The 23,981-nt window shown below is 35.8% G+C and overlaps 2 protein-coding genes across 2 annotated transcripts; both read left to right on the forward strand.

Moving 5' to 3' along the window:
* Window positions 1-442: 442 nt before the first annotated feature.
* Window positions 443-5,851, forward strand: sub1a (SUB1 regulator of transcription a). Its single transcript, XM_048173613.1, has 5 exons — window positions 443-598; window positions 1,053-1,122; window positions 2,097-2,222; window positions 2,353-2,461; window positions 4,921-5,851. Exons 2-5 carry the CDS (start codon window positions 1,054-1,056, stop codon window positions 4,998-5,000), a joined length of 384 nt encoding a protein of 127 aa, XP_048029570.1. The 5' UTR covers window positions 443-598; window position 1,053; the 3' UTR covers window positions 5,001-5,851.
* Window positions 5,852-8,311: 2,460 nt separating this feature from the next.
* On the forward strand, window positions 8,312-23,981 carry pstpip2 (proline-serine-threonine phosphatase interacting protein 2). The gene is made up of 15 exons (XM_048173626.1): window positions 8,312-8,564; window positions 9,242-9,342; window positions 10,243-10,317; window positions 11,032-11,066; window positions 11,148-11,254; window positions 15,665-15,727; window positions 16,449-16,547; window positions 18,928-18,973; window positions 21,310-21,389; window positions 21,722-21,820; window positions 21,896-21,992; window positions 22,771-22,837; window positions 22,947-22,981; window positions 23,080-23,150; window positions 23,308-23,981. The coding sequence occupies exons 1-14, from the start codon at window positions 8,532-8,534 to the stop codon at window positions 23,133-23,135; spliced, it is 993 nt and encodes a 330-aa protein (XP_048029583.1). The 5' UTR covers window positions 8,312-8,531; the 3' UTR covers window positions 23,136-23,150; window positions 23,308-23,981.

Here is a 23,981-nt window from a genome sequence, read left to right on the forward strand (position 1 = left end):
ATGATCACATGACATTGTTTTGGTATTTGATTCTGTTTCTTTGAGTTTGTTGCTTATTACTCATAGCCTATTCATTTAGTTTCATTTGAAGTATGGTACCAACACCAGTTGGTGTCATTTGCACACTCTTTATGCTGAGGGTTCCTTTGAGTAATTTTGAGTCAGAAACACATTTTGAATAAATTTATATAAAACCAAACAGACATTCCTTTGAGGTAAAACAATATGGTAAACAACATGGACATAATGCCACATTAATGTCAAAATATTGATCAAATAGGCTATCATGTTGCTGGAAGAGTCCTATCAGAGAAGTCTGTTCTGTTTGAATGTTTCATGGAGGAAAAATAATAATACTAATGATTGTGTAAAGAATGATAATGAAAGTTTTGGGTAAATTGTTGTTTTAACTTGGCACCGGTAATGGATAGGCAAAACTACACTTCCCATAATCCACTTCTTCAAGAGCGCTTCCTGGTACAGCCTGTAAGCGCGCGCTCAGCAGCACAGCACGGGTTTCGAAGAAACGGACGATCGCGCGCATTGAATGTGTCTGTGTTTCAACTCAGTTTACTCTACATTTATCTTACAACATCAGGTAACTCATTTGATACGTGCACATGAGTATAATATTCGAGCACGACTATAATATCAGCTGACATGTTGCAATAGCAGATTATTTCATTGAAAGGAAACTGTTGGAAATGGCCATTTTGCTGCGCGTTCATATGTTCGGCCTTGTTGTTTCTTATAATAGTTGTAAACGACTGAAGCCCTTGATCATTTTCATTCCTCTCATTTAATACCTGCAAAACACAACAAGCGAAAATGCAAGCATTGCTTCTCCGGATAACAAATGGATGTTTTTTTTAGCATTGCAAAGCACTAGGATGCAACCATGATGAAGTTTTTACTTACCTGCACGTAGATTATGAATATTTTTATTCCGAATTTAGTTTCAAGTAACATAGCACTGAATGTATTAGTGTAATATATGCATATCACAACTGTGGTTTGGTTTTTCATTTAAATTGTATTGTTGTTCTTTTCAGAATGCCTAAGTCAAAGGAAGTACTGTCTTCTTCCTCAGACAGTGACTCTGACAGTGAAGTTGATACGAAGGTATGGAAACGAATAACTCCACATATAACAAAGAAATGCTCATCACATCTATAAGTATTTGTATATTTCTTGAGAATATCCACCAGTTTTATTTTGCCAGAACATTAGAAGCATTAACGTTACAGGGTTTTAGAAATACAGAGGTCCACAAACTGAGCTTGTTCGGGGCCCCTGGGATAGTTTTGATTCACTTGATCTACATATGTGCATTTTAATTTTGGATAGCAAAGACTGGATAACAACAGCTTTAGTACCATCAGTGGGAGAAAAAAAATCAAATCATGAGAAGAACTAGCATTTGTGTTTGGTTAACTGGATAAATATTTTTCGGTCCTGAGACTTCCAAAGAAGATATATCTACATTTTCTTAATATTTAGACCACTTCTGTTATTGATTGCTATCAGGATGTGAAGAAAGTTTCAACCAGTTTAACAAAACTTGTTTATGAAAAACATTGCCTACTCCAGCTTTAAAGAAATATAATTTATTGTAAATCAATACATTTGATCTATTTGAATTTTTTCATTTTATTTTAATAGGCTAAATGACTTTCCTAATCATAACCTATAAACACACTTGTCAAAGCCATGTTCTAGTGTAGGTTTGAATTTAAGAATGAAGTAAATTTACTGAGACTATCAGGAAGTTTAACCGAGTAACTAATTCACAATATTCACACATTCGTTCTAAATTGTATGCCTGATATGCTGAAAATAGCTCAGACTGAGCTGTTTGCATCCCTGAATATTAACATTTCTATTGTAACACATTTGTCAAATATGAAATGTTTAGCTACTTACTTCTTACATCTCAGTTTTTGACTGTTAAAACTGAAGCGCAATGCTGAAATTCATGTTGGCATCCGGACCTCCGGTACCTCTATGGGTAAGACCATGATTAGAAGTACCATCTGGATGTGAAACCCAAAGTTCCTGTTATTGTTTTCAATACAATGTAAAGTTCTGTATTTCAGGCCAAGAGAAAGAAGCAGACAACACCAGAAAAGCCATCAAAGAAACAAAAAAGTGGAGAAACTTCAAAAGTGTCATCTGCCTCCAAAAGCAGCAGCAGCAGCAGTAAAAATGATAATATGTTCCAGGTGAATGATCTAACAAAGATATAATGACATAAATGTTTAGCTTTACTTGATACAGCATTACCACACTGTATATATTGTATGTTATATTGTTTTTTGTTGTTTGTACTTTTTTTTCCTTTTTTTTTTTAAGATCGGAAAGATGAGGTATGTGAGTGTCCGGGACTTCAAGGGGAAAGTGCTGATTGATATCCGGGAATACTGGATGGACCAGGAAGGTGAAATGAAACCAGGCAGGAAAGGTAGGTGTCTATTCTTCTTGGATTTAAATGTGACCGTAGAAATGCTCTTATTTGCATTTTATTCTGCTACAGTGGTCTCTGGATACCTTTGTCCATATAGGGGATTTCCTGGAAAGTCATAAGCTTTATGACTTCTATGGCCTTGTCCCAAATGGCACCCTAAACCCTCATGCACTCTGAGTCCGCACTTACACGTAATACAGTAATGCTGCTTTGATTGCCGGGTAGAAGAACTCTGTGTAGCTCGCAGGCTTGCGGTCTCAGCACAAGCGTGCATCGAGGGCACATAGTGGCCGCAAAGTGGGCGCACGCGCACAAGCACCCTTCTGAAAGCTAAAATGACGAATGGGACACCCTACAGCCTCGTGGACCTAACGGACACGTGCACACAGCGGCCATTATAAGTCCACAAGACTAAAAAGTGCACATGAATATCTCTGCGTGCCCTGCACTCGCAAGTACATAATAAAATTCATAAATAGTACACCATTTTAACATTATTAAAAACACATACTGAAATAATCTTTAAAGGTGCCCTAGAATTAAAAATTTAATTTACCTCGGCATAGTTAAATAACAAGAGTTCAGTACATGGAAATGACATACAGTGAGTCTCGAACTCCATTGTTTCCTCCTTCTTATATAAATCTCATTTGTTTAAAAGACCTCTGAAGAACAGGCGAATCTCAACATAACACAGACTGTTACGTAACAGTCGGGATCATTAATATGTACGCCCCCAATATTTGCATATGCCAGCTCATGTTCAAGGCATTACACAAGGGCAGAACGTCTGGATGTGCACAGCTGAATCATCAGACTAGGTAAGCAAGCAAGGACAACAGCGAAAAATGGCAGATGGAGCAATAATAACTGACATGATCCATGATTACATGATATTTTTAGTGATATTTGTGAATTGCCTTTCTAAATGTTTCGTTAGCATGTTGCTAATGTACTGTTAAATGTGGATAAAGTTACCATCCTTTCTTACTGTATTCATGGAGACAAGACTGTCGTTATTTTCATTTTTTAAACACTTGCAGTCTGTATAATTCATAAACACAACTTCATTCTTTATAAATCTCTCCAACAGTGTGTAATGTTAGCTTTAGCCACGGAGCACCATCAAACTCATTCAGAATCAAATGTAAACATCCAAATAAATACCATACTTACGCGATTAGACATGCTGCATGACGAACACTTTGTAAAGAACAATTTTGGGGGTTATATTAGCTGTGTGAACTTTGTTTATGCTGTTAAAGGCAAGTACGAGCTCCGTGGGCAGGGAGCCTGAGCATTTAAAGGGGCCGCAGCCTAAATCGGCTCATATTTAATGGTGCCCCAAAATAGGCAGTTTAAAAAATTAATAAAAAAAAATCTATGGGGTATTTTGAGCTGAGACTTCACAGACACATTCAGGGGACACCTTAGACTTATATTACATCTTGTAAAAAAACGTTCTAATGCACCTTTAATAATTTCATATGCACCAATATAATGCATTATAAGAAACATTTTCATACATTTATTTACTAAAGCATTGTATCTAATTAGATTTGAGTGATAAGGCAAACAAATAGTTAATATGGAATGAATCAAACTTGCCAACTTCTAATGCTCAAAAAACAAAACATGTATTCAGAATAGGGCTGTCTGATATTGGAAAAAACTGACATTGCAATATTTTGTTTTTCTGCAGTATATATTCCAATATGAAAACAGTTTCACTCAATGACTTGAATGGCTCTATTTGGAAAGAATTATTCATTGTAGAATGATTGCGGTGATATTGTAGGGGAGTGAATCTACACAGAAAACGGTAAACAATTTACAAACATACATAAATACAACAGAACAAAGATACAAAATGGTATGGAAATTGAATAATCAAATGTAAAATAACACTGCATGGTCTTTACTGTGTAAATTAAATATAGTTAATCTTTGATAAAGCTACAAAAGTATTGTTTGATTAACATTAATTACACTTACAGCAGCAGGAATATTAGGCTGCTGTCACTTTAAGACCGAATGCATGGATCCAAAATAATAATCTGTTTTCGTTCCCAATTATTTATGTTCACGTGAACCATAAGCGGCATTTTGACATAATTTTACTCATATTTGTTCGTTCAAGCACAAATAGATGCAGAATTCGGTGTTCGCGTGCTATCTATGCTGCTCTGTGTGCGCCTCTTTTCACGTCTTATTGCGCTCGAAGTTTAATATTGCTTGAATGTGTAAACTGACAGGACCTAAAACATGCTCTATGATGGTTAAACTTCAGAATTAATCTGAGAATCATGCGATCCTTATACTTGACAGCACATCCTGCAGTGTGACTATTGCGATATCGATCGAACATATTGTGAAGCTCTAATTCACATGCATTTTTTGTGTCTAAGTTAGCAGAGTTGTTTATGTCCTGAGTTCTGTTTGATGTGCCTTTACAGGTATTTCACTGAACCCAGAGCAGTGGAACCAACTGAAGGAGCAGATAAGTGAGATTGACGACGCTGTGAAGAGAATATAAGACATGCCTGCAGTTCACTGGCAGTCTGGATGCTTTTTTTTTAAAGATTCTCACTCTACAGTTCTTCTTCTGATGCCCTCCAAAGTCCAAACACAGTTTCTACACTTTCTCTGAATCAGTCAAGGGACAGGTCAAAGAGACCTGATTTCAGACACACTTTATTTATTTTGTCCTCCTTGTTACACGTTACATGTACTGTAATAATATCGGTAAATTATGCATAATTACATGTAAGGCTGCCCCCTAATAGTCGACTAACTGTTAGTCGTTTAGAAGAGGCTTGGTCCAGCAAGATTTTATTAGTTAATTAGTTATATATTTTATATATATATATATATATATATATATATAATATGCAATTAAAAGCTGGTTATTATGATTCATGGCTTATTAATGTAAACTCACGATTAGTCGACTAATTGCTTAAATGAACGACTACTTGTCGAATAGTTGGGGGCAGCCCTAATTACATGCAACTAACCCTAAAGAAAACCCTATTCCTAATCCTAACCCAAAAGTAAGCACATATTGCTAATTAATATTACTTAGTATTTAAATGTAGTACAATTACACTGTAACAAGGACACCTTAAAATAAAGTGTAACCAAATTGCGTAGTTACTACGTTTTTGCCTTTATAGTAGAGCGGCATGCTTCACAAGGAAAATGTGGTGACCAGCACACTTTGTATGTATATTTTAGATTAGGTTTTATTAAAGTAGTTATTCATTGTATTTTTCTTTTTTTATTTGAGAGTTTCATGGTTGGGGTTTTAAAGGGGTTTTGCTAGAGATATAGGGTGAGAGTTTGTGCCCTTCATTTTCAATAAAGATGAAAAATTAACACCTCAAAGATTTTGAGTTGAGTTGTTTACTGTCATGTATAGGTTGTATTGTTTGGGACAGCTATGTCCATTAGATTATTTTTATATTATAAGAATATTAACGATAACTATAGAAGATTAGATTAGATTGTTTAAAGGTGCAATATGTAAGAATTGTGCAGTAAAATATCCAAAAACCACTAGGCAAGTGTTATATATTTTGTTCACTTGAGTACTTACAACATCCCAAATGTTTCCTATTTGTAAATCGCGAGAAAATTGCAATTTTAACCAAGGCTCCGGGACGTGTGAGGAGTCGCCGGTCAATTGCATCATACCCTCGGTTTCCAGTTTTATTTTGTAGAAACCATAGAAACACCAAAGATGCTTTAATACATTACATTTTTTAATAGACAAGGGAAGAACTGTTTTGATATATTTATAGACAGAAAACTAACTATTGTTATATAGCTCAACACGTTTAGTCTTCTTGTTCAAATCTAATTTTCTTGATTTTTTTTTTTTTGTGGGTACCATGCTTTACCATGCCTCAGAGAAAAACACTATTTTGTGAAGTAGCTAACATAGCATAATCAGATGCAGCTTTATTTTTAGTAACAGTAATACAGAATTTTCTCCATCATACAATACATTTTAAAATTAATTGCATGCCATTTACCAATACACCCCATCCAGCATTTAATATGTATTCTAAAATCGATCATACTGCAGTGTGCAACAGTGTCTCACAGCAGCTGCCGAGCAAACGCGCAGAGTAATGTTATAACATCATTTTCAACACACTCAAATATATATGATAAACAGTGCTGTGTTAACTCATTTAAGCGGAAGCAGCACCGGTGACTGTGGCATAATAAAAGTTCCGCTGTCTGCGAGGCGTGTGTTGCATTCGTCTCTCATTAACAGTCGCTCCAGCGGCCTCGTTCAGCTCCCACAACACTCGGTCTTGCTCTGCTTCATACTACAGTAACGATAATAACTGCATCCATGAACATGATTTCTTTCCGATTATTTTCCATCGGCTGTGATGTGAAGACCACATGTCCCAAGATTCTGCGCTCAAACTTGGCGTCATCAAACTATGCCTTTGTTTTGAATAGGCCTCTAGCGGACAGAAAATTCTACATATTGCACCTTTAAGTATAACTTTATTTAAATACATCTAAGCCTTTTGAGCATGATGTGTGGATCACTGCAGCCAAATACTGGTCAATTAGGTCTAAATAAATAGCATAACATTCCAAAAGAAAATAAGTTTTAATTACTTTAGTTTAAGGTAGTTTTAACATGTATCATATAAGTATGCTACTATGTTATTAATTATGTAATTATAAATTGTTAGAACTTATATTAAATCTCGAAAGTAATAGTCATCGTAGTAAGTAAATGTAATAACTCAACAGACTCGCAGGAATGATTCAATAAACATTATCTGCACTGAAACTATATAAGAAACCTGTTATATCCTCCTGAGACCCAGAAATGAAATGAATTTAGTATTTTTTCACATCATTATATTGTTTAGAGCATAAGAAACAAATTAAAAAATAACATTTTTGAAAAATTATATTTCATTCATATGTAATGCTATGTCCTCTGTAGTGGACACCAGCAGGACTAAATTGTTTAAAAAATAACATGGCATGAAATGACATGTATAGGCAAAAATAATGGCTTTTTCAGGCTTCAGGATTGTTTTTAACCAAACTTTGTATAAAGATGATTCTCAACTATTTTATGAAAGATATAATGGAATTAATTGATATTTTACTTTATGCAATATGTGGGTAAAATAGTCATGGATTTTCCCATTCAATACAATGCATCTATACACTGTATCTAATTTGCATATTAATGTGTTCTTGGAGCAACATGCAATGAAAAGAGTAATAATGGGAGCAATAATTGGCAACATTTTCATAATAATATCTAATAATTAATAGGAAAATTGATATATAATTTCTTTCCCTATTCACTTTTTGTATCTCATAAAATGCCTGATAAACATTATTTAAGTCCCAGTGTCCTCCCCCCATAACATTTTCCTGAAATGTTGATTTATTACAAAAAATTTTTTTTTTTTTTTGAAAATTAATCCGATTTAAATGATAATTACAAAATATTGTCATATTTCCATAAGAGTGCTAATTTTCATTTTCAGTCCTATTTAAAGACCAAGAAGTTGTTGTTGTCATGGCGAAACCTCTAAATTAAACTACCAAAATTAAATTAGGTATCTCTGCAAAGCCCTGAATGTGCTCTTTACAGGACATTCAGACTTAAAACTGTGACATGTATGATGTCAGAGAAAATCACTAAAATATAATGTCCACTACAGAGGACAGAAGTCTATTCCCGGGTCCCGGGAGGCTATCGCTGCAAGTCAACATCTGAATATTTAACATTCAGGTTCTTGAGCGCAATGAGCGATATGGACGGCAACTCCACAGTTCGGCCACTTGGTGGTGGGAAAAGTCCACGAAAGGTTGTGGGTCCGTTTGCTGTTCCACCGCAACTTTCGCTCTCTGGACAGGCGTGAAAGATGCGCGTTTAGGACCCTGAGGCGAGTATTTGATACGCTCGATGTGCACCAGGCCATCACTGCGCTGTGAAATCAGTCACTGCATTACATCCTGATATACGGAACTTAAGAATCAGTTTCTGGGTGAGCAAACAGCAGCCGACGCAATGAGAGAACTACATTTCAAGGATAGTTTTTGGGTAAGTATTTTTTTTCGGGGGCATTGAGTCAATATTTAGTGAAACATATATTGAAGATAGCCTACTGTTTAATTGTACAATACTAAATGATAAATCAATTTAATCTGACGTGGTTTTCGTTTTTAAACACGCTTTATTTTAAGCTACTGTCACATATCGAAACAGCGTTGTTTCCCTTTAAGGGAAGTATGGTCAGCACATACTGAGTAGCCTAGAAGTCCATCTGACAGCTAAAATAGACATTTTCTTCTAAAATAATACATTGCGAATAAAAATACAGAATTATGTCTGCATGTTCTTTATTGGCCATGCCAGCCTGGGAACTTTGAGACCTTATTTGGCAAAGCAGGCACTAAAGTGCAATTTTCTTTTGTTTTCTTAGCTTTTATTTTGGGAGATATTTCATGTTGACTGTGGCTTTAGGTATGATGCTATGTCTGCCCCTCAGACTTGTAAATTACAGAGACTGTGATGGGCTCTCGTGGTTAATGATAGTCAACAGTCCAAACCACCATGTTTCTGAAGGCTACAGTGAGGAATTACTGATATAAATGTGGCACTGTGTGGATTCATGGCGTGCGCGTTCAGATTACGAAAAAACTGCCTGACTTTTGTGAAGTTACTTGAATGTGTTTTGTGTATTTTTTTTCTATATTATTCTTCAATTGTGAGTGCAGAACACTGATATCAACAGCACAGCTGGATATGACAACATCATCCAGCACTTGAATGACGGCAAGAGGACGTGCAAAGAAATCGAGGACTTCATGAAAGCCAGGTGAGAGACAGTCACGACCTAGTTTGACACTTTAACCTCAAACTCTTGCAGGTCTCACACGTATAAATATATGGTAATTCTACTAAGTGCATTCGCATGAATGTTACGGAATGTTACTGCCTCATGACGAGCATTGTTGCGAGATTTCCTGTTGTTCATGTGAAAATGATTTACAGTTATATGTTCCCATGCTCTGTTAATCAGAGTTACAGCAAAAAATACTGGAGTTCAAAGTCAACATGAAATCAAAATGAACCAAAATAACACCTCTAAAATAAATGTCAATGCATATAGTTTCGTTGTGATCCAATTTCTTACAATCTTACTAGCCTAGTCAGATTGATTATGTCTTGACAGTGCCACAGAGTTATGCAAATCACACACACACACACACACACACACACACACACACAAACTATGAATGATTTACTTATACTTATCTGCATGTTAAACAAGGATGGATAATATATAAACGGTGTGTGGAAATGTTTCCTCAATATGGAAAGTATGAAACATAAAATCCTTCGGTAACACTTTATTTTACAGTGTCCCTGTTACACCTTTTGGATGTAGTTACTATACTAATAACAGTCAGTTATGCAAAGTTACATACAACTAACCCTAAACAAAACCCTAACCCTAATTAGTAAGTACATGTAGTTAATTATAATCACTCAATTTTATAATTACCCTGTAACAAGGACACCTTCAAATAAAGTGTAACCAATCCTTCTTATTGGTATAACATACTTCATATGTTTCATGCAATTAGTAGAACATTTGATTATATTAATAAATACATTTCAGGCAAACAAAATAATTAGAAATATTAGCATTTCTTCTTGCATACAAAACATTTATTTAAAATAAAAAAAAAATAAAAAAAAACATACTTTTCAGAGCTGCGATAGAAGAGAAATATGCCAAGGAACTGCTGGGTTTGTCTAAGAAAGTGTGTGGACACAGTGAAATGAAGTAAGTACCAATGTCTAATAGCAGTTATTACTTGTAAATTGCTTGAAAGGATTGTAAAGGTGCATTATTCATTAGCGGTAAACCCCTAACTCTTAAGCATTAAATAGCACTTATGCTACAGACGTCAAATCATGAGGGTTTTTTTGTTGTTGAGAGGTGTGCTATTAATATACTAAGCAATCAGGCTATAAAAGGAGGAACCTGAGCCATATCAGAGACATGTAGGTGGGCACTTTTGAGTTGAGCTGGTAAACAGTAATCAAGTAACCACATTAAAACACTGTAGCAATCGTATAGCACGGCCCTGGCAACTGCTTGTGCAAGGACCACTTACACTTTTTAGGTTGTGGTCTTGTTTTAGCTGTTAAATTCCTTTATTTGCTTAGCCAGAAATTTCTTAAATTTACTTTATAAGACAGTGATTTGATATGTCATTGTGTTGTTCTGGTTAGAAGATAGTGATGCCCCTTTAAAAAGATAACATTTGAACAGTGCCTTGTTGATATGCTGTATTAGATAATTTCAAACCTAAACAGTCTCTGCATTGGTCACATGTTTGTTGTTGGTTTGTGGTTAGTGCCTTTCCTCTTACTATGGGGTGATGAAAAAAAGAGTTTATCTGTTCTTTACCAGTGACTAATGTCAGCAATTTTACACTAGTTTTATTGCACAAAATGGACGTTGGTTACTCATCAACGTTTTGTCTGTTTTTAGCACCCTGAAGCGATCACTTGACGTTTTCAAATTACGTAAGTAAATACTGTCTGAAAATGTAATGATTGCAGTTTATTGTTCTGTTACCCTCCTTTATGTTTAAAATACATGTTTAGAAACAGAAAATGTGAGTTTGTCTCATCTGCATTTGGCCCAAACCATGAGGGAGGAAGCCAAAAAATTAGAAGACTTCAGAGAGAAACAGAAAGAGGCCCGGAAGAAGGTAAGATGTGCAAAACACCATTTCATACTTTGTAATTTACTTATTAAATGATTAGTTCAGAATTAAAATTTCCTCATAATTTACTCGAAAAGAAATTAAGGTTTTTGAGGAAAAAATTCCAGGATTTTTCTCTATATAGTGGATTTTAACGGTTACCAACGGTTTGAAGGTCCAAATTGCAGCTTCAAAGGGCTCTACACAATCCCAGACGAGGAATAAGGGTCTTATCTAGCGAAACGATTGGTCATTTTCTAAAACAAATAAAAAATTTTAACCACAAATGCTCATCTTGCACTAGCGTCCACGACTTCACACATTTTGTCACTGTAACAAAGTTCTCAATATAAGGAAGGAAGAGGACAGGGTCGGTGTGACTGCTGTTGGTGGTTTTATCGATATTTTCTCACCCAAACAAAACATCGTGCTCACAGCACTCAAAATCACATAAATCTCAATAACATAAACTGCAGCTCTCCAGTCATTCAGGGTTCTCCAGACTCCACCAGTCAGCAGTCCGTCTCTCTCTGTCCGCTTCTGACTCTCCTGGTGTTTTATGCGGTCTCTCCACGGCAATTATTGTAACAAGACACAGGTGTTTGTTATTTGCGCTTAACACAATCACGCATGTTGTAGGCGGGAAGTACTGACTGAACCAGTGTTTACAAAGTGAACGTGCAAAGACTAAGTCAAACGGCCTTTACAAAAAAATGTAAAACAATGATGTCGGACGGATTTGAAGTTGGAGGAGAAAATGAGATGGAGTTTTTCTGTACTTCCGCCTGCGTCACGCTTGACCTTTCCAACTTGACTTCGTCATGCGTGAAGCCGTTGACGCTAGTGCAAGAAGAGCATTTGTGGTTAAAAAGTATATAACTTTTCTTTTGTTTTTTTTTTAGAAAATGACCGTTCGTTTCGCTAGATAAGACCCTTATTCCTCGTGTGGAATCGTGTAGAGCCCTTTGAATCTGCATTGAAGCTGCAATTTGGACCTTCAACCCGCTGATAACTGTTGAAGTCCACTATATGGAGAAAAATCCTGGTATGTTTTCCTCAAAAACCTTAATTTCTTTTCGACTGAAAAAAGAAAGATATAAACATCTTGGATGACATGGGGTTGAGTAAATTATCAGGAAATTTTCATTCTGAAGTGAACTAATCCTTTAAAAGTGAAGTGTGCCATTTCTTCATTACCAGCACCACTAAATGGAAAGATTTTTCATACCTGGGGAAAGTTATCCGTTAGCGTTCCCGTTCATCTTGAAGGTAGTTTCTCAGCTGGTGTAGTACCTCTTGGAAGATTTGAAATCTGCCATATGTGCTCATGAGTGTGGAGTTCTTGGGACAGTTGGATTTTTTACCCAGGAGTAAATGCGACCAAATGCGACCAGTTGCAAGGAAATTATGGCTAATGGCACAACACGATCACGTCACTATTTTGACTATCCTGAGCTGTGACAACTGCAGACAGGGAAGAATATATGTCACCTCCAACAAAAAGTCTGCTACTACACTAAAATGAAATATTAGCAATAATAGAGTGCTGCAGTGATGACGTATTTTCGTAGGCCAACCCAGAATTTAGCATCACCCTGATTCCCTCAATAAAAACCCAATAGGATTTTTCCATTGGATTATTGCATGAAAATAAGCTCTGTGGCCAACAGAAGCTAATGATTCTTACACAATTTTGTTCATCTTGATAATCTTAACAAAAACAACTTTTATGAATTTTGAAGTGTAAATACATTCGGCTGAAGTAAAAAAAATATACGTAGGCTATAAACGAACTGCACCACGGTTGCATGACATCAGCGTCCCCATCAATAATCTTCTGACAACTCTTTCAGTGTTTGTTTAAAAACATTTTCAAGTTATAATAGTTTGTAAGAACGTGATTATAACCACAATGAGGCTGTGAAAACAGATTAGTGAGTAGATGAGTTTACCTGTTTGGGTGATGTTCAGGCATTTAACCAAAAAATCCATTCAAAAAACCCAAATGCTAAAATTCTAATTCTGAATTTTCCGTATTTTCTACAAAAATACGTCATCCCTGCAGCCCTCTATAGACCTTATGTGCCAGAGAAACAAGCGAGCAGCCATCTTTACGATTTTGTTTTTGAACTTCCGTAACTGTATATTTCTATGGCATCGCTGTCGAAGAGTAATTAGCGATCTGCTAATTGTAGAGTTAATGAAAGTTATCATGAGCATTTTAAAATTTGAAGCGGATGTCATAACAAAAGTCAGGAGAATGGGAAGATTTGAGATTTTAGAGTGGTTCATTCATAAATCCGTAAGATCTTACTTTCATACTGTGAAAATACAAACCGGAAGACAGAACACAATGAGCGCAGCTTTGAAAAGGGGCTGGACTGCATAAGGTCAATATATTTGTGTTTTTGCAAAACAAATAAAAACATCTTCCCTCCGCCACTGGTCTAATAAACAGATAGCTGATAATAGGTGGATTATTCCTTTTAATATCCACCTTATTTTTCAGGAGTGGGCACGGCCATTTGTAAATTTAATATGTCTGGCTTCTGGTGTCATTGACTTCCAGTTAATTTTGGCTGTACAAAACAGCTCGTTATGCTGCTTGATATTGCAAACTGGTATTTCTTGCCATATAAAGGGTTCACCAAAAAATTTAAATTCTGTCATTAATTACTCACCCTCGTTCCAAACCTGTAAGACCTTTGTTCCAGTGCTTAATTTTTTTTTAAAAGAACTAGAAATGTAGGAATGAATAGGCTAATTGTTAAATAGCCATTTAACAAAGGATATAATAATGTATCATTACTGCTTGGAAACCTCAGGAAAATTCAGGATTTAAAGCATGCCGTAAGGTCAGGCGATATGGCCAAAAATCATCTCTATTTTTGGGTTGAATGGCGATGTATAATCTCAGTATTTTGTTCATTTTTCTATTTGAACTAAAAAAAACCTTGTATATTTAATTAAAAAAATGTTATTTCACATCCTGCCCAATATTGTCCTACAAACAATGTTCATATTGAAGGCTTTGAAAACAAACACTAGAATGTAACCGTGTAGTCTATTATGTGCAAAAAAGGGGTCAAATCACATTAGGCCTACATTCTAACATTGTAACATTACAATCTAAAAACAAAATGTAATTTAAAGCAGAAATTAAATACACTAAACTAAAAATAAAAACAAAAGCACAGACTAATTATTAGGTTATTTTGATTACCCTACAATAGTCACTTTACAGTTACTGCTATCATAAAAATACACTTAGTTGTAGGTTCGAAATTCTACATATGGCACATTTATGTTGCCCAACAAAAACAAATATTGAGCAACAAATATTTTTAGCAAAATTTATATTTTAGTCAGATTTATTGCTCTCCTATTCAATTGTGCTCCGTCTATTTGGTGTGCTCATTCACGTAAGTTTGTGCTTTCACTACTAACAGCAAAATGGAAATATTTTCTTGACTTTCTAACATTTACAGATGGAGAATATGTCTGTGAAATGTAAGTTATGCACTGATGAAATTATTGGATGTCACTTTAGCTTAATTAATTATTAATAGAGGTATGTTTGTTTCCACCAATCGCTGTGCAAGCTAAGGTTACGTACTATATGATGACGAAAACGTTAGTGCTATCCCTCCCAGAACACATAGAGATTGCATTGCAGTGCGTGCAGTTAGAAAAAAAAATGTTTATGAGAGCACTCTGTTCACACGCATGTGTCGTGCTGCTCATTTGTACAGTATCGGCCAATACTGAGCCGGCATTCTGATGTAAACACAGAAGCGCTTGTCTGGCTATCACCAGACCAAGCTCAATTTAAAATTGAACATTGGTTTGGGGAGTCTGTATGTATTTTCTACTGCACAAGAGGCGTGATCAACGAGCATTATTCATGCAATTGGATAGTCCTTCAACCAATCAGATCAACAATCCGGATGACATACTTTGCAGAGCGACGCAAAAACTCCAGACAGGTTTAGTTTGTATTGGTTTGTAGCATTGATCAGCAGTTTGCAGAAGCAGCAATGGCATCGAGCGATTTTTGCAGGTTGTGCAAAAAAAACCTGAAAGTGAGTGGGTTTACCCAGTCTACAGAAGCGCTGCATTGCGTTCACTTTGTCAACTGCGTAGGACACTGACATGGAAGAGAAGAGATTGTTGAATACAGTTTACGACACTTTGATATTCTTATTGTTCTTTCCCTATAGCTGCTAATAAATCGGAAGTCTCGCGCATTCACAGAAATCACCTTACTTCTGCATTGGAAAATAAGGTGGATAGGAGAAAGTATTTTAACAAAGGAAAGAAATGACACTTCATGACACTTTGTTTTCTACAGTACATAATGATATTCATGATAATTGGAGAAATTCAGTTAAAAAGCTGTTTTTTTTTTTTTTTCAGATAGAACAGCAGATGGACGCTCTTCATAAGCAGAAGGCCGCTCAATATAAGAAAACAGCTGAGGTAAAGCATACTTCAGAGAGCAAAGCATTCTCAGGAACTATGTACTGTCTGTATACTGCCGTCCATCAGGGCTGTTGCTATAGTAGGTGGTTAAGCGCCCACTTTTATATGGTACCTTATGTCCTTTATGAGAAGTATATTTCCTGAAGCAGTGGCAGGAGGGAAGTGAATAAGTGCACCTGATTTTCGCCATACAAAATGGGAAGTGATCTGTGCTGAATGGCATTGTTCATTAAAATGAAAGCTTCTTATTCAAACTTTTGAACTTGATGTATTCAGGTTTGTGATATTTCAGGTGGGTTTCCTTTAGTTTTATTAGCATCAAGGTTTCCTGTGATGCATCAGTATTTCTTAGTTGAGAACATAACGAACGTTATAGTACCACATCTGATCTTGCATGTGACCCTTTTGTAGAAATACATTTATTTGTGTACATATCTAAGATACATTACTTTTTATTACAATTCTCCACATCTAGAATAATAGTAAAGTCTTAAAATAATGAAATTACACTAATATATAAATATTAGAAGGAGATTAATACATAGGCATTATTAATCAATGTCTACATTTGTGTCTTTTATATTTTCTGCCTTGATCTCTAAATCACAAATCAGAATATGCAATTTTGACTGGAATATTACAGCTTATATAGAATATAGATTATAGTTATGGGATGCATTGGCCACACAGTTTTGAAATGTCAATGGGTATTTTTAAGGCAAAGAAGACCTATGATCAAAAGTGTCGAGATAAAGAGGAAGCAGAGCAGAACATGAACAGAAACGCCACCACTAGCAGCTCCAAGCAACAAGAAAAGGTACACAAGTAGAACTGTGACAGTGCATCTGTGTTTTTTACTTATCCTGAATGACCTCTGCAAGAATCTTGCTTTCATTCACATTTTCTTTGCTGTAGTACATATGTTCTTTTCCTGGCTTCATGCATTTTGCCTTTACTTGCACTTTTTACAGTGTTAGCAGGACATCACTGTATTGATGTATTTAATGCATTTTAAAGGCGCAGTAAGCGATTTCTGAGAAACACTGTTAATATTTGAAATCACCAAAACAAATACGACCCTACCCAATAGGATCACACCCCTATCTTTATAGCTCACAAACATGCTATGCAAAACAAGCACCTCCCCCCTAAATGAGCGGAAACGCCCCTTAATGCTGATTGGCTACAAGTGTGTTTTGGTGCTCAGTCCGATCCACTTTCAACAGCGTTTCTCAGAAATTGCTTACTGCACCTTTAAGTTTATTGCAAAATATATATCCAAATATTTATGTATTTTGTGAGTATAGAGAGATTGACTCAAATGCATCATTCACAGTGTTTCATGGGAGTGGGTGGAGCTAACAAGATCTTTTGACACATTTTGCTTGTTTTGACTTTTTGATTGGAGTCATTTTCTGTACAGCATCATGGGTAATGTAGTTTTTCACCTCGAATTCCACTGTTAAACATGATTATTTAAAAATTACGTTGAAATAATGCAGGCTGACATCTTTAACAGAAGCAAAATACCATCAATAAACAACCTTGTAGCTCATAGTAAGGTTATTTTTAAAGGTTTATAAGTTATCGTTAAAAATCAATTTCTCTATGGAGAGAATGAATTGAGTTTTTACTTCCGCAACCTAACTGTTGCACTCTATTACACCAAGATTTTTTCAGGTTTAAAACTCTTGTATATAGAACTACTTTCTTATGCATCATATTTATAAAAAAGCCCAAGAATCATCGCTATTTTGAATGAATCAAACCTTCTTATCATTTCAGAAGACTTGAGCGGTTGTTATGTGTGAGAGAGACTAAGTGTGTGTGAATTTTTTGAGTTTGTGCTCAGAAGTGTTCAACAGCGTCTCTACTAATAGAGAAGCTGTATGTTTATAATAACAACAACAAACCAATACTGTGACACCTCGCTACTTGTTCATTTAGTATGGAAACTGATAAACTCACAGGACAGCGCTGACAAGATCTGTGTGATCTGTATGTGTGAGAGTGTGTGGGGGCGAGAGAGAGAACAGGAAAAAGAAATACTGAGTATTTTCTGTAGATAAAACAAAGATGACTTCACTTGATTATTTGCTACATTGTATCCGGAACATTACATTTCGGACAGTGATTAAACCTGGCTGGAACTCCCTCTGCATTAAAGGATTTTAACACACACATTCCAGCCAGTTTGAGATGATTCTAGAGCAGCGTGGTACAATCAAAACATAGTTGACACTAACTATGTTTCCATCCAAAGGTGTGAAAATTGGAATATCGGATAAAACATTTGCCAACAAAGCATCCCTTGTGTTCAAGAGAACAAAATAGTCATTTCCTTGGAAATTGCCGCAAAATATCTGTAATAAAAATGGAAGTTGCTGCAATCGTAAATGGAAGTTGCTACATCATAAATGACTGTTATCTTGTTATCTTTTGTTCTGAGCGTTTGGGAACGCAATGGCGCAAGTTCTGGGAGGTCATCATACCAAAACATTTTGAGAACAGACTGAATGACCCAACCAACATTTGAGATTCTGTGCAATGAAATTGGTCCACTGGTTAGACCAAGTGGTCCCGCTTTATATTAGGTGGTCTTAACCACTATGTACTTACATAAAAATAAGTACAATGTATTTATTGTGTTCATATTGTATTGCAAAACACTTTTGCTGCTATTGAGGTGGGATACGGGTAGGGTTAGGGACAGGTCTGGTGCATAAAAATAGGTGGATGGAAACGGCTGCCGATTGCATCATTGTGATATTTGCATATGAATTCTCATTCGTCTTCCTTTCTTGCATCTGTTTTATTGTTTTATATCTGCTTATGCATATAGCATATCATGTTTACCTGGAACACTTTCTTTTATAAATGGAGAGAAAGGATGACTGCCAGAGCATGTACAGTACTGTGAATCATCGTAAAATTTGGCAGTAATGTTGGAAGTATTTGTGATGCCCTGAGGACAAGTGCTGTTGAAAGGCTGTAAAACATTTGTAGCGAGTCAACCATCAGTCTTCAGAGAGTAAAAATAGGCATGATAGGAAACTACTGTTTTTAGAGAACAGCTAAAAAGAGAGAAGAGTATTTTAGCTTAGTTAAGTTTAGTTTGTTATTTGTGCTGGTAAGATGTGAATGACCGTACGAAGACATTCCGTTGTATAATTTATGTCACTCTCTCATACTTCAAGCTGTATGCCAAAACACAGCAAGCCAAGCAGACAGCAGAGGAAGCGGGTAAGAATGTTACAAGATGCACTAATAATATACTTGCTAATAACAATATTCTGTAAATAGGGCTGGGCATCATATTCAATTCTCTAATGATTCTGCTGGCAATGTAAAACTAAGCAAATATTGTGTATATATGAGGGAATTAAGACAAGTGAATAATATGCCGATATATTGGACAGACGTATAAATCGTATAAATCTGATTATTGGCCGTTTTGAGCACTGCTACTCAATCTACAACATGAAACGTAGAGCAAGGCCAGTTGTAGTCTGATTCCCGAATGATTGAGTCTTATGGGTCAGTTCTTTAGTGATCAACAACATACTGCGCAATCAATGTATTATAATTCCCAATTGAATGACTCTTATGGGTCAGTTCTTTTTAGTGAATCAAACACATACATCTTAAAGGTGCTACAGAGGATCTTTTCGTCGACTGAGAAACCAAAGACTTGTTAGTGAGTTTTTGAAATGAGCGCATGCGTAAGAACAACCTCCCTCCTTCACAGCTCATTTCGAGGCAACGCCTCCCAAAACTCGTGCACGAGTATTGGAAAACGAGTGTTTACTACCGGCATTCACTGTGTCGTGTTAGTGGATTCATTATGTCGGACTCACCGCAGGTAACTCATACATACACCGCATTGTTACTCCTGTCTCCTGACAAAAACATTGCATGCGGCGCCTGTGAAGTGTGGAAAGTTACTGGAGCGCGCAGCCGCGCTCGTCTCTCACAAGGAATGTCACGGCAGTGATTGACAAGCCAGAGGGCCAATCGTTTACGCGATGATCGAGTAAATGATTGGCTGATGTTTTTAAGGCCCTACCTCATGCACAGATGATGTATATTAATATTATTACTTTCATTGCACCTAATAAATAGTCTTTTATGAGTTAGTAAAGACAGTTTCAAGTAATATTGCAAAAGTGTATAAAACAAAACATCCTCTGTAGCACCTTTAACCTTTAAAGCCTACTGTTATGTTGTTATTAAGGCTTCTGTAGTTACTGACTAGTTGTTCATATGTTCATGTGTAGTTAAAGATACACATTATGAGTTTTGACAGAAGTATTTTACCAAAGTAAATAATGTTTTATTAAAGTAAAAAATGTTTTAAGATTATTTAGTATATTGTTAAAGGATTAGTTTACTTTCAAATGAAAATTAGCCTAAGCTTTACTCACCATCAAGCCGTAGGTGTATATGACTTTCTTCTTTCTGACAAACACAATCATAGAAATATTAATAAAGATCCTGACGCATCTGAGCTTTATAATGGCAGTATACGTAACCAAACGAGTATGAGCTGAAGAAAGTGCTTCCATCCACATCCATCCATCATAAACATATTCCACACGGATCATGAGGGTTAATAAAAGCCTTCTGAAGCGAAATGATGTGTTTGTGTAAAAAAAAAAAAATCCATATTTAACAAGTTATGAAGTAAAATATCTAGCTTCAGCCAGACCACCTTATGTATTCAAATTACGGAAAAAAATAAACTGCCGTCTCGTCAGTTCCGTAATTTGAATAGTGAAGGCATAGGAGATACAGCGTAAACTTTTTGAAGAATACAGAAGGCGGTCTGGTGGAAGCTAGATATTTTACTTCACAACTTGTTAAATATGGATATTTCTTTTCTTTTTACACAAATGCATTGTTTCACTTCAGAAGGCCTTTATTAACCCTCCGGAGCTGTGTGGAATATATATATATGATGGATGGATGTGGATGGAGACACTTTCTTCAGCTCGTACTCGTTTGGTTACGCATACTGCCATTATAAAGCTCGGATGCATCAGGATATTTATTAATATTTCTATGATTGTGTTCGACAGAAAGAAGAAAGTCATAAACACCTAGGATGGCTTGATTATGAGTAAAGCTTGGGGTAATTTTTATTTGAAAGTGAACTAATCCTTTAAGGCCAATTATTTAATTGTATTTATGCCACCTCTGACAAAACAATTGAAAAGAATATCAAAATTATCTAATAATTTCACAGTGGAATTCCTCAAAAGTACTAGTAGAACCATTAAGGAACCAGAATCATAAAGAGGAAAAAAGTTTTTGTGAAATATATGTAGGTAAACATACCTGTTAATTACTATGTATTGTTATTTTACTGTACATAAATGCGAATGATTAAATATCATTGTGCTTATTTAGTGTGAACAAAATCTGATGCATAAATATTAAGATATGACACGAATATCGTCAAAAGGTCTAAAAATATTGCGATATGACTTTATTTAGCTGTATTGCCCAGCCCTACACGCAGCACAACACGACTCTTCTATTTCATTTCTAATTTTCTCCTTTGTTTCACTGCATAATAGACAGGATATACAGTCAGAATGTGTCTGTGCTGGGGAAGATGAGAGAGGAGTGGCTGAAAGAGCATGTCAAAGCATGTGAGGTGAGCGCTACGCCCCGGCCTGTATCACACACCCCAACACTGATGATTTCTTTTCACAACAGATCGATGACAAATCACACGTGATCATGTTGAGTCATGTGAAGCCTGCATGGTATTTCATGTTTCACTATACAGCCATTAAAGGTCAAACAAAAATTCAAAACTATTGAACGACACAAAATGCCTGAATTAAAACATGCTTTAATAAGTTATTTTTGGTGATTTTTGACTTACTGGCTGGTGTTCTAATGTCAATGAGGTAAAAATGCATTTTATGGGGTTGTTTTATAATATTATGATTTTTCTACTATCTCATGTGCATGTTATTGCAGTTTTTTGAGAAACAGGAAGTGGAGAGGATCAACATGCTGAGGAATGTAGTGTGGACCCATCTCAACCATCTCTCCCAGCAGTGTGTCACCAGCGACGAGGTAACCTGAGCTATGCGCCATCAGGTAAGACCCAAATATTGAACTTGCCTTATAATGTCCATTTCTGTTACACAGCTCTATGAGGAAGTGAGGAAGTCACTGGAGCAATGTAACATTCAAGAAGACCTTGAGCATTTTATCAACCTCAGAAGAACCGGAGACAAACCGCCAGGTACTCTGAGCAACAGTTTTTCTTTTTTTTTTTTTACGACAGTCACATTGCAGTCACAATTGTTGTTGTTCATTTCCAGTAATTTGTATTGGAATCCACTGAAATTTTTTTTTTTTGCATGAGGGCCAAAGATTTTCCCATACAGATTTTGCATTGCATTCAAGTGAATTTGCCGCATTGAACCACAGAAAGCTGCTTGGTTTGAAAGTGACTTTCTTGTTACAGCACTATTTAAAGGACAGTGGATCTTTATTGCGCAAAATTTAGCAGACATCCAATGTAACTGCACTTTTACTGTGTATTTTCATATGTAAATTTTTAGCTCTAATAAATTCTGTTCATTTGCTTATCCTTATTATGACAAAATGCATCATACAAACACCATAAAATTGGTTTATACGACTTTGTCCGTAAAAGTTCAAAGTCTTTACTCAGTAAATATCTCATTTACGAATTTACATATTCCAGTTTGATGCATTGTTTGATTACAAGACTTTGAAATTAAACCTGATCTGAATATGCTCATGCGCAAATGAGATTTGAGTGAATATTATAAAGTTGTCTTTTTTCACATCAAGCTATCATTTATCTCTGAAAAGTTTGGTCTACTTTTATTGTGCTTTTTTTGTAATTATCAGACCTTGACGGTCTGCAGTAAAGAAAAGAGCCGTGTGAACATTCTTACTAAGCTTTTTGCTTGAGTTTTACTCAAATATGAGCTTGATTACATTTTATTTGAAGTATACCTGAAATGTTTATTAAACTGATCTTTCCTCAGCACCTGTTCCATATGAGAACTTCTACAATAATCAGAGAGCGGCTGCCTCACTTCCAACAGTTTTCAGGTGACCTCTCACTCCTTACAGATGGATCTCGCAAACTAACAGTCATTTGATTTCTTATGTAAATTCTTACTTTTATATTATCTTGTGTCTTGCTGTGTTTATATTTCAGGAGAGCAGCAGCACCTCCACCACCAACTCCAGAAAGTATGAAAATGTTTAATGTATATATAGCAATGTGTTTATATATTCTCTTCTGCATGTTTATTCAATTCCCAATTCTTGTTGTATCTTTCATCCTTCAGATGATCCTTTATACTCAACTGTAGCAGAACCAGGGTACAGCTTAATACGATACTAACAAGAACGTAACTCGGTAAGAATTCTTGAAGGAATGTAACCTTGATGTACAATTTACAAACAGTAATATTAATGCTGGAGCAAGTATTATACAGTTACTAATGTTGTTTATGAATCCCTTGAATGTTTTCTTGAGGAAATGGTGTTTTAGTTACTGTTATTTTCTTTTGCAGTTTTCGCAAACCCTTCTGCTGCTCAGTGAAGGCATTTTTTCATCAAGGGCTGAAAAGCACATTGGTTATCTTCTAATGCTGTTGCCAGCTTCCTCATACTCTCTGGTGGGAATATATTTGTAGCCTGGCATGAAGGGGTATTCTTATCTCTGTGTAAAAAGCATTTTTAACTTGCCAACCTAAAATCCACCCTAGCAAACAGAGTGAGCTTTGACACTATTGAATAGTGATAAAAAGTTTAATCTTGAAGTTCTCACTACATTGATAACATCATCAAAACAACATTGTATAAATCTACTTTAATTACTATAAAAAAAAAAAAAAGATCGACTATTATAGATTAAGGAATTTAAAGGTGGAGTGTATCACATTGCACCACTAGTGCCACCAAATGAAATTGCAGTTTGAGCAGCTTGACTGGTCTCAACCAATGGTGTGAGTTTGGGGGCGGGACAACCATTTTGGCCAGCCAATGGAAGACAGGAGGGGACTATTTTAGTCATTATTGTTAAATTTCCGTTTGTTACAGCTAGTGGTACACACTTCACCTTTAAGGCCAGCTTTAAAAGGCCACAAAAAATATAATTTATTTCAAATGTAATATTCTAGACACTGTCAATACACAGTCCTGCACCACTGGATACATTTCTTTAATAAATGTATATATTATTTGA

The sequence above is a fragment of the Megalobrama amblycephala genome, linkage group LG2 (genome assembly GCF_018812025.1).
Source record: "Megalobrama amblycephala isolate DHTTF-2021 linkage group LG2, ASM1881202v1, whole genome shotgun sequence".
In the NCBI taxonomy this organism is placed as follows: Eukaryota; Metazoa; Chordata; class Actinopteri; order Cypriniformes; family Xenocyprididae; genus Megalobrama; species Megalobrama amblycephala.

What these genes read in the sequence shown, in the direction of transcription:
- pstpip2 (XM_048173626.1), top strand. Translation starts at nt 8,532, where the DNA reads ATGAGAGAACTACATTTCAAGGATAGTTTTTGG. An exon ending in GAGGACTTCATGAAAGCCAG is followed by an intron (nt 9,343 to 10,242) that starts GTGAGAGACAGT and finishes CATACTTTTCAG; the next exon opens with AGCTGCGATAGAAGAGAAAT. An exon ending in AGTGTGTCACCAGCGACGAG is followed by an intron (nt 21,821 to 21,895) that starts GTAACCTGAGCT and finishes TCTGTTACACAG; the next exon opens with CTCTATGAGGAAGTGAGGAA.
- sub1a (XM_048173613.1), top strand. Translation starts at nt 1,054, where the DNA reads ATGCCTAAGTCAAAGGAAGTACTGTCTTCTTCCTCAGACAGTGACTCT. An exon ending in ACAGTGAAGTTGATACGAAG is followed by an intron (nt 1,123 to 2,096) that starts GTATGGAAACGA and finishes TCTGTATTTCAG; the next exon opens with GCCAAGAGAAAGAAGCAGAC. An exon ending in AAAATGATAATATGTTCCAG is followed by an intron (nt 2,223 to 2,352) that starts GTGAATGATCTA and finishes TTTTTTTTTAAG; the next exon opens with ATCGGAAAGATGAGGTATGT.